This window comes from Chionomys nivalis, chromosome 2 (genome assembly GCF_950005125.1).
Source record: "Chionomys nivalis chromosome 2, mChiNiv1.1, whole genome shotgun sequence".
NCBI classification, from domain to species: Eukaryota; Metazoa; Chordata; class Mammalia; order Rodentia; family Cricetidae; genus Chionomys; species Chionomys nivalis.
The window spans coordinates 12,412,842-12,434,405 of record NC_080087.1 but is presented as its reverse complement, the minus strand read 5'-3'; the positions used below and the strand labels follow the sequence as shown (position 1 = coordinate 12,434,405).

Below are 21,564 nucleotides of genomic sequence, written 5' to 3'. Positions count from 1 at the left end.
TCTAGTGACTCCGCCTTTTTTCTCCCAGCATTCAGTTTAGTTTTCCCCACCCTGATTTACTCTGGCCTATCACAGGCCAAGCCAGCTTCTTTATTCATTAGCCAATAAAAGCAACACATATACAGAAGGATTTCCCACACCATTTCCCCTTTTCTATTTAAATAAAAAGGAAAGCATTAACGTTAACATATAAATTACATATGAAAAAACAGGTATCCTGGGTGGTGGTGGCGCACGCCTTTAATCCCAGCACTCGGGAGGCAGAGGCAGGTGGATCTCTGTGAGTTCAAGACCAGCCTGGTCTACAAGAGCTAGTTCCAGGACAGGCTCCAAAACCACAGAGAAACCCTGTCTCGAAAAACCAAAAAAAAAAAAAAAACAGGTATCAAGCAAGAATTATAGCTACAATATTTATATCTACTTTATCTTTTATCATAACTAAGGAAAACTATAATTATGACTATTTGCCAGCATGTACTCATACACGTAAAGCACACACACTCAAACACATACTTGTGCACATGCACTCATGCATGCACATTCATACATATATGGGATAAGCATTGGCTTTTTAAAATATAAAACAGTATATAAATTTAAGAGTTTTTGATTTCCTGTTGAAATAATGGCTTTTGGTTCTTTTATGTGAGGAAGTGGGTGTTTCCTTAATGAAGATTTTCATTTTAAGAAAGCTACTTTCTGTACTCTGACAGCTGAAATAGATTTGAGTTATTTGGAAGTAGAAATCAATTTATTAGTTTCAACCATCTAGACATCTAGTGTAGGCAGTAGACATTGTGTTCTGTGGCAGATGGATTAATCATTACCCATTTACCAAGTGGTACACCAAACAAGGTGGGATAAGAACCTAGTAGAAACACAGACACAGAGAAGCATTAATAGTAATGGGGCAGTCGTGTTTGAAGCAGTCGGTAGGAGGGACAGTTGACATTTCGGAGTTATAGGACACTCCCCACGTATGAAATCTTGCTTGAACTTACAAGGTTAGTAGGGGACATATGTAGTGATCCAGAGGCAGAAGGTGTGCTGTGTTTGTGGAACTGAAGGTAGTTTAGTGAGTCTGGAATTTACAGTCGCTAGTAAGAGTGAACGGTATGTATCTGTTCATAGAGATGTGACAAGTAGGATGGTCCTACCCCTGCCATTCACGCACGCGTGCACACACACGTACACACGCACAAGTTAGAAAACTTTTGAGAACAAAGGAGAGTGTTCCTAGTTATGCTAATAGACATGACCTGGTTGGCCTGGCCTGCAGTTTATTTAACCTATTTGTGAAGTTGTTAGTAATGTTTGTTCCATAGCTTACTTAGTGGATGTGACGGCTGAGGTCTCCCAGGACGCTCGTGGGAATTTGAGGAAGTGCTGAAGGGTTTGCTCCAGAGAGGCACACTCATCTTGCACAGCAGAAAGACCCTCTGGCTGCAAGGCTGCAGAATGAAGTTCATGAGAAGTGGCAGGTGTGGGCAGCAGAGGACCCTCTGGGGCAGATGGAGAGAAGTGAGCAGATCTTAGACATATTTAGAAAGTAGGTTTTCCAGACCATTCTAAGATGTGAATAAGAGTGAGAGAAGTAAACAATGGTAACAACAACAACAGTCTTAAGGTTTTTCTTTAAGGTGTGCTGATAAGTGAGGCTCCATCTAGAGTAGGGATACTCAGGGCACAGTGGGCTTTATGGTGTAGTACTGAGGACATCTTCCTAGACCCAAGGCTGCTCACCACTCAAAAGCTAATATTCAGAAGTCGGAAAGTGTTGTTTGATGGTGGGGTGGGACCTGAGAAGATGAAGGAACTGTAATCCTCAAAGCTCCATGGGGGCGGGGCTTAGATTGCTTTATAATGAGAGAAGCCTGCTACAGTGAGATGTGGGTAGGAACACCATGTGCCAAATGGGATTTTATTGTCTAGAGTGTGTGTCTCCTGCCTGGTTTTTCCTCAGGCCAGAAGGATTTGGCCAACTGTGTCCTCCTTGGAGCTAGTTCCTATATGTTCTTTAAATAGGCAAACTGCTTTGTTACCAATTAAACACCATGGTAGTGTACCTGCTCTATGTTTGCTGAGGCACAGGACTGAAGAAGACAGACAGGCATTGCAGTTCTGGGACAGTCTGAAGGTCACCGGATGCCCTGGGATCAGTAAATCTAAGGAAAGAGCAGTTAGCAGTTAACTTCTTAATAATTTCCATGCAACTTCTCAAGAGAGCGTACACCACTGGGCAAACCGCAAGGCCCCAACCTCTCAGAGGGGCAGTGGGGGGGGGGATCAGTAGCTTTTGGAAGGGTAACTCCCAGTGCAGAGGCCAGGATTACTGTGGGTCCTGGAAACGCGACAAAGGCAGCAGGGGAAAGAATAAAGGACAGACACTAATGAAACCACAGGCACAAGGACATGAACAAGCCAGGGTCAGGTGGGCTGTGCACGCTCTGAGGGAGCACACCTCTGGCTCAACAACTGAGAGGCTTGGCTAGTGTTGATTCGGGGTCTCTGTAGCTGAGGGAGGAAGAAGCCACAGTTGCTGGTTTTTACACATACTGTCAGCATTTGAACTCAGACCTGCAGAAGGCTTGCCACTCCAGGATCCTCGATGTGGCTGTGCCCTGCCAGACAGCACATTCTCTCAGAGCTCTCTCGACTCCCCACACAGGGTCATAGTTCCTTGGGTAGACGCCTTTGAGTCAAACGTGGAAATCTGATAGCAATTTATAAGCCTAAAGCTGAGAAAAAAATACTTGAGTTGAAATATAAGCTGTGATTCCTCAGTGTAAAGATGGGCAGTGAAGTCCTTAGGGAGAGTGTATACTTATGGAGGGACGAGGGACCCAAAAACATGGCCTCACAGTGTGGCCTCAAGTTTGTTGGTGTAAAGTCATAGGTCTGCAATAAAGGAAATAAGAAAATAGTTTATTTTGAGCCAAATATGAATGGCTATGGCCTTGGAACATGGATTCAAGTTGCCCTGAATGACATCGTCTGCCATCACCATGGAAAAAGCTGCATGAGCTTTTTTGGTCACAGGACAAAAGAAAGTCATAAATCAGTGCATTTTCCAAATATGTCGTTGGGAGTGCCCGAGCCCACTGCAGCTACTCTGGAGGGCCTGAGCCTGGCTGCAGCAATGCTATATAACATGAGGGCTGGCTTGTTAGGGTTTCTGTCCTGCCCAGTTTCCCACAGCCGGCAAGTCCCAAAGAAAATTACACAGAGATCTCCATAAGTTATAAAACTGATTGGCCCATTAGCTCAGGCTACTTATTAGCTCTTGTAGCATATATTAACCCATTGTTCTTATCTATGTTAGCCACATGGCTCAGTACCTTTCTCAGAGGGGCAGCTCACATCTTGCTTCTTTGGTGGTCTGGGCAGAACTGGGAGGAATGGGCTTCCTCCTTCCTAGCAGCCTCCTGTTCTCATCGCCCTGCCTCTACTTCCTGTCTGTTTGACCCACCTATACTTCCTGCCTGGCCAATCAGCATTTATTTAACACATGATCGACAGAATACAGATAATTCTCCCGCACCACTTCCCGCTCTTTTTTTAAAAAATGGACTATGGATATTTTCCTTTGTTTTTTGTTTTTTTTGGGGGGGGGTATGTGGGTGTAGTATTCCTGGCTACTTCTGGCTGGTTGGGGGCGCTGATAATCTTATGGGGACCTAATGAAAATTTAGAATTATCATCAAGTCCTGACTGAAGTATCCTGTGAGTCTTGATCATCTCAGGCAGCAGTCTTGAATCTGTTCTTGATGTAGAACTTAGACATCTGGGCCATCTGTTCCTACCGAAGATGTCTCAGGTGGTCTTCCTTGATCAAACATGAGTTTTCTTAACTCAAAATGAATCCACAGCCTCTCATTTCTTGTGGAAACAAAAGCAAAATCTCTTCTCCAAAGTAACATACCTTTTGACTTCAATTTAAGTCAAGGTATTTTCAGAATACGTATCTTAGATTAATTCAACAGCATTTATAAATAAATATCATTTAGCAGCTGTTGCTCCTTCCTCAGCATTCAAACAATTCAGAGAGAGCATAATAGCATACAGTATCCAGATTCTCTGTGTATTTTCCATCTTTATGCAGCTTTATTTTAACCTCTATTTCTTTTATTTTTACTTTTTTTTTTTTTTTTTTTTTTTTGGTTTTTCGAGACAGGGTTTCTCTGTGGCTTTGGAGCCTGTCCTGGATCTAGCTCTTGTAGACCAGGCTGGTCTCAAACTCACTACTTTTACTTTTTGAGACAGGTTCTCTGTAAATCTTTGTCCTGGAATAACTCTGTAGACCAGGCTGTCCTTGAACTCACAGAGATCCCTCTGTCTCTGCCTCCCCAGTGCTGGGATTAAAGGTGTGTACTGCCACACCTTGAACTCACAGAGATCTGTCTGTCCCTGCCTCCCAGGCATTGGGATTAAAGGCGTGTACTACCACACCTTGAAGTCACAGAGGTCAATCTCCCTCTGCCTCCTAAGTGTTGGGATTAAAGGTGTGCACCACCGCACCCAACTACTCTCTTTCTTTCTTTTTTTGTTTTATTTTGTTTTGTTTTGTTTTTGGTGTTTTGAGACAGGGTTTCTCTGTAGCCTTTTTAAGAACTTTAACCTTTTTTTATTTTAAGCCTGCATATATTTTTAACATACTGTAAACCATTTAGATTTTCTATGTCTTTGAGTCTCTCTTTACTGTATATCTCTCTTTTTCTGACCACATGAGTCTTTATGGAGAGGATTAAAGCCATGGCTTTGACGGCTGGATCCCTATTTCTTAGCTTTCTAAAATTTCAACCTTATGGCAGAGGTACTGGCCAGAGCCTTGTTCACTGCCACAACTCTATGGCGTTTCAAGGTCCCTGCCAGCAAACAAACTTTAGCAGTGTGCTTTAACCACATGGACCGCCTGCCTGAAAGAGTCAGAGTTTGCCCTGGCAGGACGGCCCAGAAAGCTGGCATTTCACAATGGCACAGCTTTTTTCCTGCTATGGCTGAAAACCGAAAAGCATGTGTTCAGCTTTTCATCAACACCATTTAAGTTTTTCCTGGCAGGACTTTTTAAAAGAGCTGCAGGGTTTTGCAGCTAAAGCTGAGTCAGGAAGCCTCTCTTAAATGAGAGTGCTTACTTGCCTCTTGCAACCCGAGAAATTGCTGCCACCAAGAAGCCATGCTTTATTCTTTTCCAAGCTTTCTCAAGCTTTCTGTGGATTCAGTTATCCACGTGGGCGCCATTCTGTAACATGAGGGCTGGCTTGTTAGGGTTTCTGTTCCTGCCCAGACCACGGAAGAAGCAAGATGTAATCTGCCTGGCTGAGAAAGGTACCGAACCATGTGTCTAACGTAGCTAAGAACAATGGGTTAATATAAGCTACAAAAGTTAACAAGAAGCCCTAGCTAATGGGCCAATCAGTTTTATAACTTATGGAGATCTCTGTATGATTTTCTTTGGGGCTTGCTGGCTGTGGGGAACTGGGCAGGACATAGACCCCAATGAGCAGACCCTCATGTTACAACGCCGGAGGGCCCGAGCCCACTGCAGCAATGCTCGAGGGCCTCTTCTGTGGGTTTCGGATGTTAGCGTGTTAGTCTTCAAGGTGATGTGCTCAGAGCGGTTTATCTATTAGTCATGTGAACTTCAGGTCTGATACAGAAGTTAAAGATATTGGCTGTGACCTTCATTCCTTCGCTCCACACTCAGGAGATCAGTCTGTGAGAGGTTAGCGTGCAGGCCCTTCCCATACACCCCATCTCTTCGGGAAACTGCATGCACACTGAGGAGGGAGGAGGACACTGAAAACTAGAGGACGTGTGTACAGGGACAGTACTGTGAACAGGAAGAGGTGAGGATCGTGTCCTCTGTGGTTGGAGATGAAAGGAGACAGCTTGCAGGGTCAGCAGTTGCCAGTGTCCTGGTCCAGTTACCTGTGGGCACAGCCTGACTGAGGAGAGAGGTGACACATGGGTCCATTCTCTTGAGACTAAGAGAAAGCGTTGGTCAGGACTCGATGGGGCCAAGGGAGTTCTGAGTGTTTCTCTTTGTAAGACATAGTGAACAAAGTACTTAAATGTGTGGAAAGAGACCTTTGGTTTCTGCCCCTGGAGGAGGTGCAGAGTTATGCGCCTGAGAGGTTTCAGGGTTACTGGGTTAAACCTCGGCCAGGTGGGTTAGCATCCTCAGGCTTCTTTCTTCCTTTGCTTCTTTGAAGTTGGGGTCGAGATCATGTCTGTGTCGCCTCCCAGAATGCCCAAGACAGAGGTGACTGTGGCTTTGCCTCTGTGCTGTCACACACAACTATTTAAAGTACTTTTACCTTTCCTTAGGGCTTCTGGCAGGCTCCTTGTGTGAGCATGGCCTGTGTGCTGGCCTGTGCTCGCTAGCTGGTGTGTTGGCCATGGCTAATTCCGGAGGAGGATACAGAGAGCCATTTGTTTTAGCAGTTGTACAGCTTATTGATTTGTATGATCGTTTAAAGCTGTGGTAAATGTATAGTAACATAAAACCTGTCATTTTAATGCCTTTAAGTGGCAGTTCAGTGACACTTTGTCAAACTCATTTCTAGAATGTCTTTCAGAATGTCTTCGTAATTTCAAATATAAACTATATTATTGTTAAATAGTCGCTTTTAATTCAGTCTCCCTCAAACCTCTGGCAACCGGTTCTGCTTTCTGTCTCTATGAATTTACTTTTTCTAGGGTTTCAAATAAGTGGAACCATACACTCTGTCCTTTTCTGTCTGGCTACGTGTGGTTAGAATAATGTTTCAAGGCTCATCTCTGACTGAGCATGCAGTCTGTTGGCTGTTTTGAACAACATTGTGTTGAATATTGGCCAACATGCACTTGTTTGAGTCCTGCTTTTACTTCTTCTGGACTTGCATTTGAATGAAACTGTCGTTTCTGTGTTGAAAAGCTGTTAAACAGTCTCCATTTGTAGGAATGCAGAACAGTGAGTGGCTCCACCCTTTGACTTGTTGCTTGGCTCTAGCTTTTTTAAAGAAGAGTGTCTGCATTCTACAAACACTCCTTACCACAGTCATCATAAAGTAATTTAGGTGGAAATGCAGCTTGAAAAGATGAGATGTTGAACCACCACGCAGGAAACAACTGCGGTGTGTGTGTTAGGTTCTGAGTCTCAGAATTCAGTCTGTTGATTTTGCCACATGTTGCCCGAAGTCCCTGACCTGTGGTTTCTTTCCTGGGTTTTCAGTTGTGACACATTACCAGGCTGGACTTTGTAGTCATGTAGCTCTTGGTGAGCAAGGGTTGTAAGTGTTCTCCAGTGTCGTACAATACCATAGAATACGGTAATACTTATACTTGTTATTGGATTTTATTTCTCAGCCTCCATATCACTATTTTGAGACCAAATAATTAATTAAAGCTTAATTACCTTGAGGTTTAGAAATATAAGATATCCAGTCTGCAATCTTAATAGCACAGCCACTCACTAAGTTCTTCTTGAATATATGCTAATCTTTACGAGCTAACTTCCAGCTTCAGTTTCTTTGATCTATCTCTCTTTCTCTCTCTCACCTTGGCTGGCTTTGAACTGGCTATGTCTGCCAGGCTGACCTCAAACTCACAGAGAACCACCCGTCTCTGCTTCTCCTAGTATTGCAGACATGAACACCACATCTGGTTTATCTTCTCTCAAAAAAATAGCACCCAGAGTTGTTCTTTTTTGCCAATATTGTTGATTTGGGTTTTTTGAGATACCTTGTTGTAGCCTGTGGCTCATATTCCTTCTTCCTTAGCCTCTTGAGTGCAGGCATACAGCCCTCGCTCCTGGGCCTGCTATCATCTCTTTTGAGTGAATAAACATTTTATTTTAATTTACAACTCACAATTAAAAACAAAAAAGCAATCATTGAAGTACCCAGAGTAAAAGCTCAAATCCTCTTACCTTATGTGGCCATCGTCAGGGTATTAATTATTTTGTGTGCTTCCTCCAGTGGCTCTGAACCTGGAGTTCCCATTTTATCTAGGTTGGTTGCTAGTGAACCCTTGGGGTCCACTTGTCTCTGTCACCCAAGTGCTGAGATTACGGGCACATGAACTACACCCAGCTCTTAGTGGGTGATGGAGATCTAAACCCACGTCTTCATTCTGTGCAAGCTCCTTAACCACTAAGCTTCCACCACATACCCCAAATCCATGCATTTCCATAAATTGCATTATTTTTTGATCGGTAATACCTTTAACATTTAAGGCTTTTAAAAATTAAAATGTGATTTGAGTTTTTTGTTTTTAGGCAAGTTTTTTTTTAAAGGTTTATTTTAAATTATGTGTGTATGTGCACATGAATGCAGGTGCCCATGGAAGTCAAAAGAGGACGTTGGGTCCCCTGGAGCTGGAGTGATAGGCCATTGTGAGCCATCTGTTGTGTGGGCTGGGACTCAAATTCAGGTTCTAAGAGCCGTAGATAATCTTAGCCACTGAGCTATCTTTCCAACCCTCCAACATTTTTAAAAATATTTTTTAAAATTTTATTTTGTGTATATTAGTGTTTGACTGTATGCATGTCTGTCTCAGCATGTGACCTGGTGCCCTTGAAGACTGGAAGAGGGAGTCAGGTCCCCTGATACTGGAGCTGTGGGTGGATGTGAGTCACCCCATGAGTGCTGACACCTGAGCCTGGGTCCTCCCGAGAGCTGTAAGTGCTCTTAACCACCGAGCCATCTCTTAATGGCCTACCCAACATTTTTCTGGTGTTTTCTGGGATAGAATTCTCAGTTGATGAATTTCGTTATTGTTCATCACTTTAAAGATGGCCATTTACCTCCTCTGTCTTTAATAAGGCTACAGTCATTTCATTTCTCAGTCCTCTCTATGTCCCTGCTCTAGTTTTCTTCCCAGAGTTCACCACTGATTTTCCACTCTACGTGGATGAATTTAGCTTCTAGAATCTGCAGATTCATCAGAATTGGAAAATGGGTGTATTGCTTTTTCACATATATTTATTTCCCTGGTCCCACGTCCATCCTTCTGGGATCACAGTTAGGTTTCAGGTTTTGTCTCAGGGTCACCAAGCTGATCATCTCAGCCTCTCTCCTTTCTGCTCATTGGTCTGCCCTGATTGCAGTTGCGGTGTGTCTAGTCCCTGCTAAGTGCTCCAGTGAATCCTCTCATGCTGTGGACTGGATTTTACTCTCTGCTCTGTCATTTCTTGGTCTGTTTCTGTTGAATTATGTTTTTGCTCTGGCAATGGTCAAACTTTTGTTTCTAGGTCTTACCGTTAATTTTTGTTAGACACTAGACATTGTCTTGGTAAGCTGAGTGTCTGGTTGTGTTGCTCTTCTTTAAAAAGGTATTAAAGTTCAAGGAGTTTGATTCTTTCAAAGCTTATTTGTAAGTGTTGTTGGGAGGGTAGCTAAGTAGCTTTGTTTATTTAGACCTCCCTGGGCTCCGGGGATATGTAGTCTGAGAGCTTTGTGTTGTGTTCTGTGTCTCTCTGACTAGTTAGAACTGTGGTGTCTCCTGGCTCTACCCTACATCTGATATATGATGTTGGGATGTTTCCAGATATCCTTGTTTTTGTCTAGGCGCATAGCTTAATGTTGTCACAACAGTCATAGAGACAGGTTTCTGTGGCTTCCCATCCTGCTGTGGTTATAATCTCCGTTCTTTCCCACTCAGCAGAATGGTGCTTCAGTTTGGGGCTTTCTGCTCAGATTCCTTTCCTGGCTACTGCACCAGAATGTAAATTTCCTGGGCAGCTGCACTGGGCTCCCTCCCACTGTCTCCTTCCCCAGCCGTGCTACCAGCCCAGCGCCTTGTTTTGGTTTTTCTAGTTTCATTTGATTCTACTTGATGGTTCCCCTGCAGGCACAGCTGAGTCTGGTTGTGTTGGAGCAGTGGTATTGAAGCACAAGCCAGCGCACAAGCCAGGTTCACAGACTGCATGTATTCGGGGCTGTATCCGCCAGCTCTGCAAGCACTAAAGACTGCTGTAACCTAGGTCACCTCTGCTCCTTTCCCCGTGACACAAGCAGGCCCTCAGAGCTCATCCCGTGGTTTGAGGACTTAGTTTGGGGGAATTTCAACCTCTGTAAGGAGCTTGAAGCTCTAGATACAGATTATTTTGATAGATTTCTTTTTTTTGAGTGCAATTTTTAAGAAGCTTTTTTGAGATTAGACTTTTTTCTTTAAGTGGAATTGTTGTAGTTCTGAGAAGTTAGTGTAGGAAAAGGCTGATGGCACTGCCAGTGGGCATTAGCAGACTAGAGGCTAATAGCTGAAGGCTTCTGTGCATGGCTTAATATAAGGAAGTATCTGAACCTAATGGGAAAGTGGAAGCTTATACTGAACCTGTATCAAAAGAGTTGGATGAGCATGTTTGAAATATTTAACATGGCCCCTGATCACCGATTGTTTGCGGGCTTAAAGTGCTACAAATGAAGTCTATCTTAGTTTCTCAGATCACGATGTCTCACTCTGCACAGGGGCAAATCCACTCACAGTTTCCCCACCAACAGTCCTCTTGGTCTGCTGACAGACGTTTGGGGCCTGCGCACCCTGTCTGTGGGAGTGTGCTGTGGTCTGTTGGCTCTCTTTCTTTGGTTTGGAGTTTCGTCTTTGACACTGCTTGAATATTTCCCTAAGTAGTTGCTTGCTTGCTTGCTTATTTTTATGGGGAAACTAATGGTGTGGTGGTAAGGTATTTTTAAAATTGGTCTCCTTTTCAAAGTTTCATGGTTCTCATTCATTTTTAATGTGTTTTACTGTTTGTGTGTGTGTGTGTGTGTGTAAGAGAGGGAGAAAGGACAACCTAAAGCAATTTACGTTGCTTGCTTGCTCCGTGTGGGTTTAAGAGTTGAGCTAGGTAGGGAGCAGGTATCTTTCTTGGCGAAGCCATCTCTCCAGCCTGCTCCCATACGTTTTTAGATAATGAAATGTTATGGGGTGTTCACCAGAGAAAACGGCCTGGACACGGGTTTAAGGCAGTAGAAAGTATTCGCTGACTTGTGACTGCACTGGGTGTTCAGGATCCCCGTAGCCCTGAGCCTTTCTCAGGGTTCTGGGCTGACATGCTTCAGTTAACAAGAACAGTTATCCAGAAGCAGATCTATAGAAGCTAAAAGGCAAGGTTAGTACATTCTGAGACTTTCCCAGAACTATATGAACGTTGTTTCATTTTTGGCAGGTGGTGCTGTCTGTATACTGGGTTTTCCATCATGGAGTCAGTTGTACTGAGGTCTGGGGCCCTGTTGGGTTAGTTCCCAGATGATGTGTCTCACCATCCCTGCCTATATGCACATAGTGCATGTGCACAGATCCCAGTGAATCCTTTACTGTGTACAGTTTGTATTCTTTTCCACTGGAAGGTTGCCATATGCAAACTTTGATTTTTCTGTTGCTGAAATTATATCTTCCTCTCATATCATGCCTTCATCTTTAAAATCATGTTGATTTCTCCCTCTTGTTTTTATTCGTCCCAAGTTCTGTGTTGGTGGTAGTGATTCTTCACTGTGTCCTGCCTTATTTTCTCTTCTGATAGATACGTCACATCTTTCAAATGTGGAAAGGATGGGATGTTACACACACACACACACGCACACTTGTATTTGGTTCTTGTCAGAACAATAAGGAGATGCAGTAAGCCTGTATCACTTCACACTTGAGTATATGTGACTACTGGTTTCTCCTTTAACAGAAGTAGGCCTGCACTCCCAGAATCCTCAACTGCACTATGTGTGGTTTGGATCCGGGATAACTTCTCTCAGCTTCCTTAAGGAGTTTGACCTCACAGCCATCAGAAGCAGTTATAGGGCCTCTCCCTACTGTTCTAATGCTGACTGGGCACAGGCTCTGTTGGCCACATAGCACGCTTGGGTGGATCTGGCAGCCACACAGTTGGGTGGAGGTCTGGTTTCCTTGAGATTCAGCAAAGAAGCAGACCCCAGAAACACCCTTTGTGGGTGTCAGTAGCCGTAGAGTTTGCTTTGCCTGGAACCCCAAGACTAATTCCAGAACCCCATAGCGGTCAGGAAAGAAAAGGTAACTGTATATGTTGTGGTTTTTACAAATCAAAGGTCAGAACAGCCAGCATGTACTGGCCTGCTAAGCCAGTCACTTTCCTTTGTGCTTTAATTTTATTACTTCATTCAAGTCACAAGGTACAGGCTGTTCCTTATCTTATTCCTGAGGAATCTGAGGGCCAGGTTAAACAAATGGGCCAAGTTTTCAAGGCTAGTGAGTTGATAGAATAGGGATTTGAACTCACTGCCTGGCTAAAAGGCAGCTCCTAATCACTAGACTGTTCTATACTTCTTATATCTGGGGCTGGGGATTTGGGAATTTGCTTTTCAGCTTTTGTCTGTCTTTTTTCTTTCTTTCTCTCTCTTTGAAATAAACACATGCTTTTACAGTCAGGAAAAATAATGCAGCATTTTAGTTTGGAACTAGAAGTGAAGTTGTGTTCTTAGCAACCCTGGGGGTTGAAAGGTGAAAAACAATCTTAGAGGTGCAGTATGGATGCCCTAAGATTAGAAAACCAGTGAGCTCCTGTCGTAGCCCAGTCTTGTGTGCATAAAGCCCTAGTCAATCCTTAGCACCAAATTTATAGGTGAAATAGAAAACATCTGAATCAAAAATTCTTGGTCAGCCTTGGCTTCACAGAGTTTGAGCCAGCCTGGACTGCATGAGATGAGAGTGGGGAAGTGGGAGAAGGATGGGATTGCCGATTCTGTCCTTCGAGTAGCTGTGGGTGGGTGTCGGGAAGTACCTGTGTAAGTGTGTCTCAGGTGCGCAATGCTTTCAAGGCTAGCTTCAAACTGTCAGAGCCTGGACTGGAGCTCAGTTGGGAGAGGGTTTATCTAGCAAGCATGGAACCCAGGGCTTGGGCCTGTCTACCACACCTGTTATCCCTATCCTCAAGAGATGGACAGAAGTATTAGAAATTTAGAGTCATCCTCAACCATACAGAGTGCAAGGCCAGCCTAGGCTACATGAGACCCTGTCTCAAAACCAAAAACCCCATCTATTAGCATCTGTGCCCTTTGGCCAGGAAGGAGGGTTGGTTTTAAACTTTTGTACAGCTTCAGTAGATTACCTTTGTTGTGCGAATGCACAGGAGTTACATGTACTGTGTTTGAGTACAAAGAATTTAATGTATTAAAGATGAGAGCTGCTGCACCAGTGTAACCACACGGCAATCTGTTCTCTGTGCGTTCTCACGAAACAGTGTATTTTCATTGTGATTTTAAATATCCTAGACAGAGCTGCAGGCAGTACTTTACATTTCTGATCTCACCTTTAATGATTCTTTAAAAAAAAAAACTTTATTCTTTGAGAATATCATACAAACAGACAGACATAGTTAAATTCACCCTGCTCCCTATTTCAAGTCCTCTCGCTGCCACCATGTTGCTATCCCAATTTCATCTCCCCCTCTTCTTCCTTTTTTCTTCTTCGTCTTGTCTTCTTCTCCTCCTCCTTTTTCTTCTTCCTCTTTCTTTTCCTCTTCCTCCTCCTTTTTTATAAACCAAGTGCAGTTACTACTGCCCATATATGCTTGGGTGTGGGGCATGCCCTGGCACATGGTCGACCTAATCAGGACCACACCCCTTAAGAAGACTGACTTTCCCTTCCCTTGGAGGTATCAGTTATTAACAGATCCCCCATCCCTGCTGCACAGTTGACTGCTTCAGCTGTAGGCAGCCTTAACTGTCTGGTGTGAGCTCATGGACGCAATGACCACTTCACGTCCAGGGACACTGTTCTGCCATAGTCGTCCCCAGTCTTTGTCTCCTACAGTCTTTCTGTCCCTCTTCTGTGATGTTCTCTGAGCCTTGAGGGAAGAGGAATGTGCTGAGGCCTGACGGCTGCACTGATTGATCTATGGGTATAAAGACATGGATGCACATGTTTATATGTATTTAGGAGGCAGCTTGATACTATGTCCATTAAGCAAAAGAATGGTAGCAGGTTCTCTCCAGGGCCATGAGTTCCCCAGCCATGAGTTCTTGGCCAAATTTATCCTATCAGCATGAGTTTTCTTCTGTGGAGTGGGCCTTAAATCAGTCAAAAAGAGTTTAAGGTAGTGCTTTTCCAGTTGCCTAAGAAAAAGCTCAGTGCTAAGTGTGGGACACCCAGAGACCCCCTCCCTCTCCAAACAGAACAAGTATTGCTGTTGATCTTGCTTGCCCACTTGGACCCGTAAGTCTCTGAATACACCACATACTTTGGTCACAAGGCTTGGAGAGATCAACCTGGTTCTGACCTGGAAGCCACCTCCTGTTGATTTGCATTCAGAGTACCAAAAGGTGCTGTCCAGGCTGCTGGGGGAGAAGAGATGTCGGCAGTGGCCCCCGAGCTACAGTAACAGCTGGCCTGTCAAGATATGCCCATTGGGTCATAGTGACATAATGTCACGGGTGTAACCAACTACTTTCTAATATTTCTTAGGAGATTTTTTTTTAACTAGGCAGTTTCTTAAGGTCATTCTTCTATATTTTCTCTTTTGTTGTTAAGTAATACTTCTTAATTTAGAATTCTTAAATCAGTGATTTATCTGCACATTAAAATTAAAACAAGAAAAAAATATATACTGAGAAACCTCTGTTCTTACCCACTCTCTTTCCTTTTCTGGCTTTCTTAGTAATCGATTTAAAATACTCTTCTTATTGTCTAATGATTTGTTACAGAAATACTGGCAAATATAAATATCCTATCTATAAAAAGATAACACACTGTGTGCCCTAGCCTGCAGTTTGCTTTCCTTGATTGACTGTTTGTGTTATGTCTACTTATGAAGGTGTTTTCATTCCTGTATTGCCACATCATGCACGGTGGTGTTGATAGCTGTCTTAGTCACTGTTCTATTGCTGCAAAGAGACACCGAGGCCAAACTTACAGAGAACATTTAATTTTTCTATTTGTGAAGATGGGGAGAACCATTACACACACACACACAGAGAGAGAGAGAGAGAGAGAAAGAGAGAGAGAGAAACATTTGCACACACAGAGACATGTACAGACATACACATACATCTCTATATCTATCTGTTTAAAGGATAAGTCCTGATAGAGGAAAAATTTGACAAAATCTATCAAATCAATGTCTTATGTGTGAGAAATTGAGCAATTCTTCATATGTTTAATTGCTGTTTTAAGTTTCTTCAGCCATATGTTCCTCTGTCCATTTTCCTGTTGGGCGGCTATTTCTTGAATTATATAACTCCTTTCTATAAGCCGGGTGGTGGTGGCACATGCCTTTAACCCCAGTACTTGGGAGGCAAAGGCAGGCAGATCTCTGAGTTCAAGGTCAGCCTGGTGTACAGAACTAGTTTCAGGACAGCCAGGACTAGGACTGTTACACAAAGAAACCCTATCTCGGAAAAACAAAACAAAACAAAACAAAAAAACCTTTCTATTAGAATGATTTCTGATATGATTGCTAATGTTTCAAATTTTGATTGATTGTTTGGTTGATTTGGGAGGTATGTGCACCATGGCATGTGTGTGGTCATCAAGGGATAACTTGAGTGCATCAGTTCTCACTACCTACCGTGTGAGTTCCATGGATCTTACTCAGGTCATCAGCCTTGGCGTCAGGCCCCTTTAGCCTCAGAGGCATCTCACCAGCCTACACTGCAGAGTTTCTTATAACTTGTTCAATTGTTTTGTATTAAAGTTAGTAATCTCTTTCTCTTGCCTTCCCTCTCCCCCTCTACCCGCTTCCTACCTTGTGTATATGTAGATGGGAAGCAAACCCAGGGCCTGAGGTGCCCTCTCCCACTGAGGCATGTAGTGATTTTTATGGTCAGAATCAGAGGGAAACAAAAGAAAGTGATTTGGAGCTGACACGAGCAGCATAGATTGAAAAAGGAGCAATATTTGTGTGCTCTCTCTCCTCTGAGAAGTGTGCCTTTATGGAGATAGGCTGTGTAGCCAGCAGCTGGTGTGCTGTGCACTCTAGGTGTCTTGGGAGCATTTGAGAGCTTTGACTCTGTCTGTGTGTGTTTTACTAGTATCTAGAATATGCTTACCAGCCATTTACCTCATATATGATTTTTGAAATTTACGTTTGGGGGATTGATTGTAGTTGGTAATCTGAACTGAATATATAGCGTGAAGTTCTGTGCTAAGCAGGAACGTTGTGGGAACATAGCTCCAGAACGCAGACACCATTGGAAGAGGCAGTGATGAAAAAACATGAACCTTTTCTTGTAGAGGCCACATAGGACATAGACGGGTAGTCGGTGGAGTTGAGACAGTGTGTATAGGACATAGACGGGTAGTCGGTGGAGTTGAGGCAGTGTGTATAGGACATAGACGGGTAGTCGGTGGAGTTGAGGCAGTGTGTATAGGACATAGACGGGTAGTCGGTGGAGTTGAGACAGTGTGTATAGGACATAGACGGGTAGTTGGTGGAGTTGAGACAGTGTGTATAGGGCATAGACGGGTAGACGGTGGAGTTGAGGCAGTGTGTATAGGACATAGACGGGTAGTCGGTGGAGTTGAGGCAGTGTGTATAGGACATAGACGGGTAGTCGGTGGAGTTGAGACAGTGTGTATAGGACATAGACGGGTAGTCGGTGGAGTTGAGACAGTGTGTATAGGACATAGACGGGTAGACGGTGGAGTTGAGACAGTGTGTATAGGACATAGACGGGTAGACGGTGGAGTTGAGGCAGTGTGTATAGGACATAGACGGGTAGACGGTGGAGTTGAGGCAGTGTGTATAGGACATAGACGGGTAGATGGTGGAGTTGAGGCAGTGTGTATAGGGCATAGACGGGTAGACGGTGGAGTTGAGGCAGTGTGTATAGGACATAGACAGGTAGACGGTGGAGTTGAGGCAGTGTGTGTGTCTTTGTAGATCTCATCATTGATGGATAGGAGGAAAAGGGAGGTGATGGAGACAAAGCGTGGAAAGAGGCAGGCGCCAAATGCTAGGAAAGGAAGTGGTGATGAGCCAGCCCAGTGGTCGTCAGTGCTGAAGGCTCCCTGTCTTGCACATGCTTAGTGTCCAATACATCTTCTCCCAACAGTGTATGCTTGTGTGAAAATGTGCTATTAAATCTTTTTGTTCTTCGAAATTATTCTCCGTTCTGTTTTCTAAGGGGCATCTCTAGCTTTTGAAGCATGCTTTAAACATGTTCACACTGTTTTATCACTTTTTCTGTGGACATTAGTCCATTGTGCAGCCATTGCAGAAATCCTGGAGGGTAGGTAGCTTACAAAGAATGGGATTTGTTCTCCCAGCATTACGGAAGCTGGGAAGTCAAAGTTCCAGACTGTGTTAGAACCCACTCTGATGGAGGAAGGTCATTGGTTAAATAATAAAGAAACTGCTTGGCCCTCATAGGTTAGAACATAGGTGGGTGGAGTAAACAGAACAGAATGCTGGGAGGAAGAGGAAGTAAGCTCAGACTCGATAGCTCTCCTCTCTGGGGCAGATGCCATGAAGCTCCGACCCAGGATGGACGTAGGCTAGAATCTTCCCGGTACGCACACCTTGTGGTGCTACACACATTATTAGAAATGGGCTAGTCCAGGTGCGAGAGTTAGCCGAGAAGAGGCTAGATATAATGGGCCAAGCAGTGTTTAAAAGAATACAGTTTGTGTGTTGTTATTTCGGGGCATAAGCTAGCCAGGCGACCAGGAGCTGGGGCGGCAGGAACACAGCCCGCAGCTCCCACTATACCACTCTGTATCCCAAGTGGCACTTTGAATACTTTGTCCTGTGGAGGGAGGGACATTGGGTGCTCACATGGCAGAACAGCTGGGAGAGTGAACCCCATCTCACAGGCCTGTTTTATGGCATTAGATTCTGATAACTAACAGATACATCCCTCCTAGGGCTGCCTCCCAGCACTATGGACCTGGGGACTAAGAGATGTCCACTAATGTCTAGTCTGACGGACTCTCCATCTCAGTGTTCACTTGTCTTACACTCTGGCTCACCAGATTACACCTAGTGAACAAGGGGCCTCTGGATTCTGTTCTGGGCACTAACTGGGAGTAGCTGGACTGGAAAGATGCAGCAGGCATCTTAAGGAGCAGCAACAAAGCAGCAGGCTGCTCTTCAGTGCGGAGCTGAGCCAGCATCTGGGCTCCCCTCCAGAGGAAGCTCACTTCCTTCCGCGGGCGCCTTTGCATTTATCACCTCCTGCCCCGTCGCAGAGCATTGAGGTTGATGTGACATGTTTTCAGAAACTATCCCACAACATGACAAGCAGAACTCTATCTCCTGTGCAGCTGTGTGCGGAGAGCACCTCCACGTGGTTTCTTTGTCCTTTGTCTTGATCTGAGTAGACGGGCAGTGTTTGTGCCCTGCTGGTCTTGGCCCTTTCCGTGCTCCCAGGGGACAACTGATGGGCTTTCTTGACTGACAAACTACACTGCCATTTGCTTCTTTCCAGTATTTTTTAGGAAAAATTTTAAGTGTGGGGGAAAAGTTGAAACAATTTTCCATTGAAAATCATGAAGCACCATAATAATATTCTGTAACATTTTTAAATGCCCAGTTTATGGCGTGTTCACCCGGTAGTCTATCTTATTTTTTTATTGATTTTTGAATGAGCTCTGCATTTTTCTCTGCTCCCTTCCCTGCCTCTCCCCTCCCCTTCAACCCTCCCCCGAGGTCTTCGTGCTCCCAATTTACTCAGGAGAGCTTGTTATCTTTTTTTTTTTTAATTTAAAGATAGTGGGGTCCCCTATCTTATATTACTACTTGTGACTCGTTCATCTCTGTTAACAGTTCTGATTGAAGTGGATAGGAAAGGGAGACGGTGGGCAGTGAAAGGCTGGTTCTTTCTGTGTTTGGCGGATGTTTGGTGAAGACAGGTGAAGTGAATGCAACCACACTGTCCTGTTTCATTAGCCGTATCGGAAACCCAAGTTTCCTTTTCATTATAGCCAGGCACTTCTAAAGCAAACGCTGATCCTAGGCACACGTGACCCCAGTTTTTAGGTGGTCTTCTGGAGGGAGAAATCCTTGAGACACGTAGAGCTGGAAACTGGTCAGAATCTGGGCATGGTGACTGAAGTGGGAAGACTGCCTCCATTGAGTGCTGGGCCATCCTGGGCTACAGGAAAAGCCCCTGTCCTAAGCCCCGCAAAGATGCTGCAGTAAGGATGTAAGTTCTTTACGGAGTACTTTCCTAACACATGCAGTTAGCCGCAGACACACTTTTTACAGTCTTAGTTCTCTCTGGTGAAGCATGCCTGACGGTGCCTCAAGGAACACAACAATCTGTCATTGCTGTCTCAGGGCTCCACCTGAATAAGCTGAAAGACCAGCCTTCCTCACACCACAGAACATCTCCTTTTAGTCCATTTTCCCATTCATTCATTCATTCATTCATTCATTCATGTATGTGTCTGTGTGAGGGGTGTGTTCGTGTGTGTGCATGTCTGCACACTTGGACATGTGTGTGCCAGTGTGCATGCCTGTGTATGCAGGTATTCGTGGAGATCTAGACTGACGTCAGAAGTCTTCCTCAGTTGCTTTCACCGTATTTATTTAGGCGGGGTCTCGGCTGAGCCCAGAGCCTGCTGGTTGGCATAGTCTAGTTACTTGATTTGCTCCAAGATCCCCCCCGCCCCGTCTGTGCCATCCAAGAGCTAGAATTAAAAGCGGTCAGAATTGTCAAGCGTTTATTTATGTGAGTGCTGGAGATCCGAACGCGGATCCTCATGCTTGCGAGACAAGTGAGTTACCTGCTTTGAATGTTTGGCCATCAAGGCTGTTGAGGTCATCTGGCTAGCACACACAGCCCTGTGTAGCTCTTGGGCTGGTGGAAAGTATGGGAGAAAGCAGGGTCTGCTGTGTGAGTCTCAGATGGCCAAGTTAAATTGCTGGAGACTCCACTCCATGTGAACAAAGTCACCCCGGGGCCAGCTCCTGGCCTGCTGAGTATTTGATCCCAAGAGTTTCTCTTAGGTGTGAACCTGGTATGGCGTGCCTGTGCACAGCACCCGAATTCCCAAGTGGACCCGTTATAAACACCTATGTCTACTTAAGACTAGCCAACAAAAAGCATCCCTTTTTCTTTCTTAGTGAAATGTGTGTGCTTGGAGCCATGTATTAGGGCTAACTTCCAAGTGCGGTGTGTGCAGGGGCTGTGGCCGTCAGGGTTCCTAAGGAGACAAGCGTCCTGGACTGTTTTCCTTTCTTCCGGATCAGCCACAGCCTTTGTCAGGTTCACACCTTTGTGTTTATGAACAAGCTAAAGGTTGTCTGGGTTTGTGTTTGCTGTACATTTGTAACATCTGCTTTCCTGTCCGCCCCCTGCAGGCTCGGGTTATGTATGACTTTGCTGCTGAACCTGGAAACAATGAGCTGACAGTCAGCGAAGGGGAAATCATCACAGTTACAAACCCGGTAAGAGCCCAGTGCTTACAGCACTATGGATTCATCAGCTCACACCCAGTGTTGTAGCTGTTGCTTCTGAAATACTGGTGGCACTGTAAGGAGCTGTAAGGTGCACACCGGGAGACGTCAGTCCCTGAAGATGGCTGAGCACATGGCTGAATCGGTGCTTTTTTTTCCTAACATCTGTAACCTGTCAAGCCCCTTGTCATGGTTCTGCAGTCAGTTCCCATGCTTTGTCCTTACACCCCGATGCTGAAGTCTTTGATAGACTTCAGGGGCTATGGTGCTGACCTTCCTAAACCACCTAGTTTACTGAGTGCTCTCGCTGTCCCAAGCCTGATCCTGCAATTGGATTACCAGACAGCCATGCATGTTAGCAGGGGGATGGCATCGCTGTGTGGCACATAGCTTCGCATTGTCACACTGTCTTTGAACTTGTGTATGCACACACAGACATATGCACATATGCACCTTCCCATGAGTATCTGTTGTGCAGGCTCTCCTGATGGATAGTTGCCATGTCCCCTTTTAGAGACTACACTCTTTATAGTCCCTTGAGTTTCTTTTGTGATTTTTGTTACCAGGATTCTCAGAAGTAAACTTAATTCCATTTTTAAATAATTGTAGGCCAAGATCTGTTGTCTCTGTGTGATAGTCACCTCACTATGTTTAATTCTTTGTTGTTTGTTTGTTTGTTTTTTAAGACAGAGTTTCTCTTGTTTATCTTTGACTATCTTGGAACTCCCTCTGTAAACTAGGCTGGCCTTGAGCTCAGATCTGCCTGCCTCTGCCTCCTGAGTGCCAGTGTGTTTAATTCTTTTTATGTGCAACTTTCTAGTAGTCATCCTTAAAGCAAGTGACGGTGATGTAAGAAGAAGCCCATTTGGAATAGTTCTGAGAAAAACTGTCTCGATTATTAATGTTTTATTCGGAAGGAAGAAGAGCAGGTGGGAGAATTAATCTTTGTAGTTAGAAAATGAGCAAAATTCTCAACCACTGCTGCGCCCCATCCTCCCCTCCTCCCCCAGGCACCAGGGAGAGAACAGGCTCCACCCCCTCCACGGTGTCCCCTGGGCATGTCCTCCCTTGTCCCTACTGCAGCCCTAGGGTCCACACCAGCTGCCGCGTCTCCTCTGTGACCTGTGTCTCTTGCCCTAGGCTCCATGTTTGTCAGTTTCATTCCCCAGTTTTCCTTCCTGAATATTCCATCATGGTCTAGTAATTGTATCTGAGGC

The 21,564-nt window shown here is 44.6% G+C and overlaps 1 protein-coding gene across 2 annotated transcripts in view; it reads left to right on the top strand.

The window, feature by feature from the left end:
- Positions 1 to 21,564, top strand: part of Snx9 (sorting nexin 9) — a 90,435-nt gene that overhangs the window by 19,436 nt on the left and 49,435 nt on the right. For both annotated transcript variants that reach the window (XM_057762606.1, XM_057762607.1), the window contains exon 2: positions 20,252 to 20,338. In XM_057762606.1, the coding sequence (XP_057618589.1) occupies positions 20,252 to 20,338 (87 nt within the window). The remainder of the gene's footprint in view (positions 1 to 20,251; positions 20,339 to 21,564) is intronic.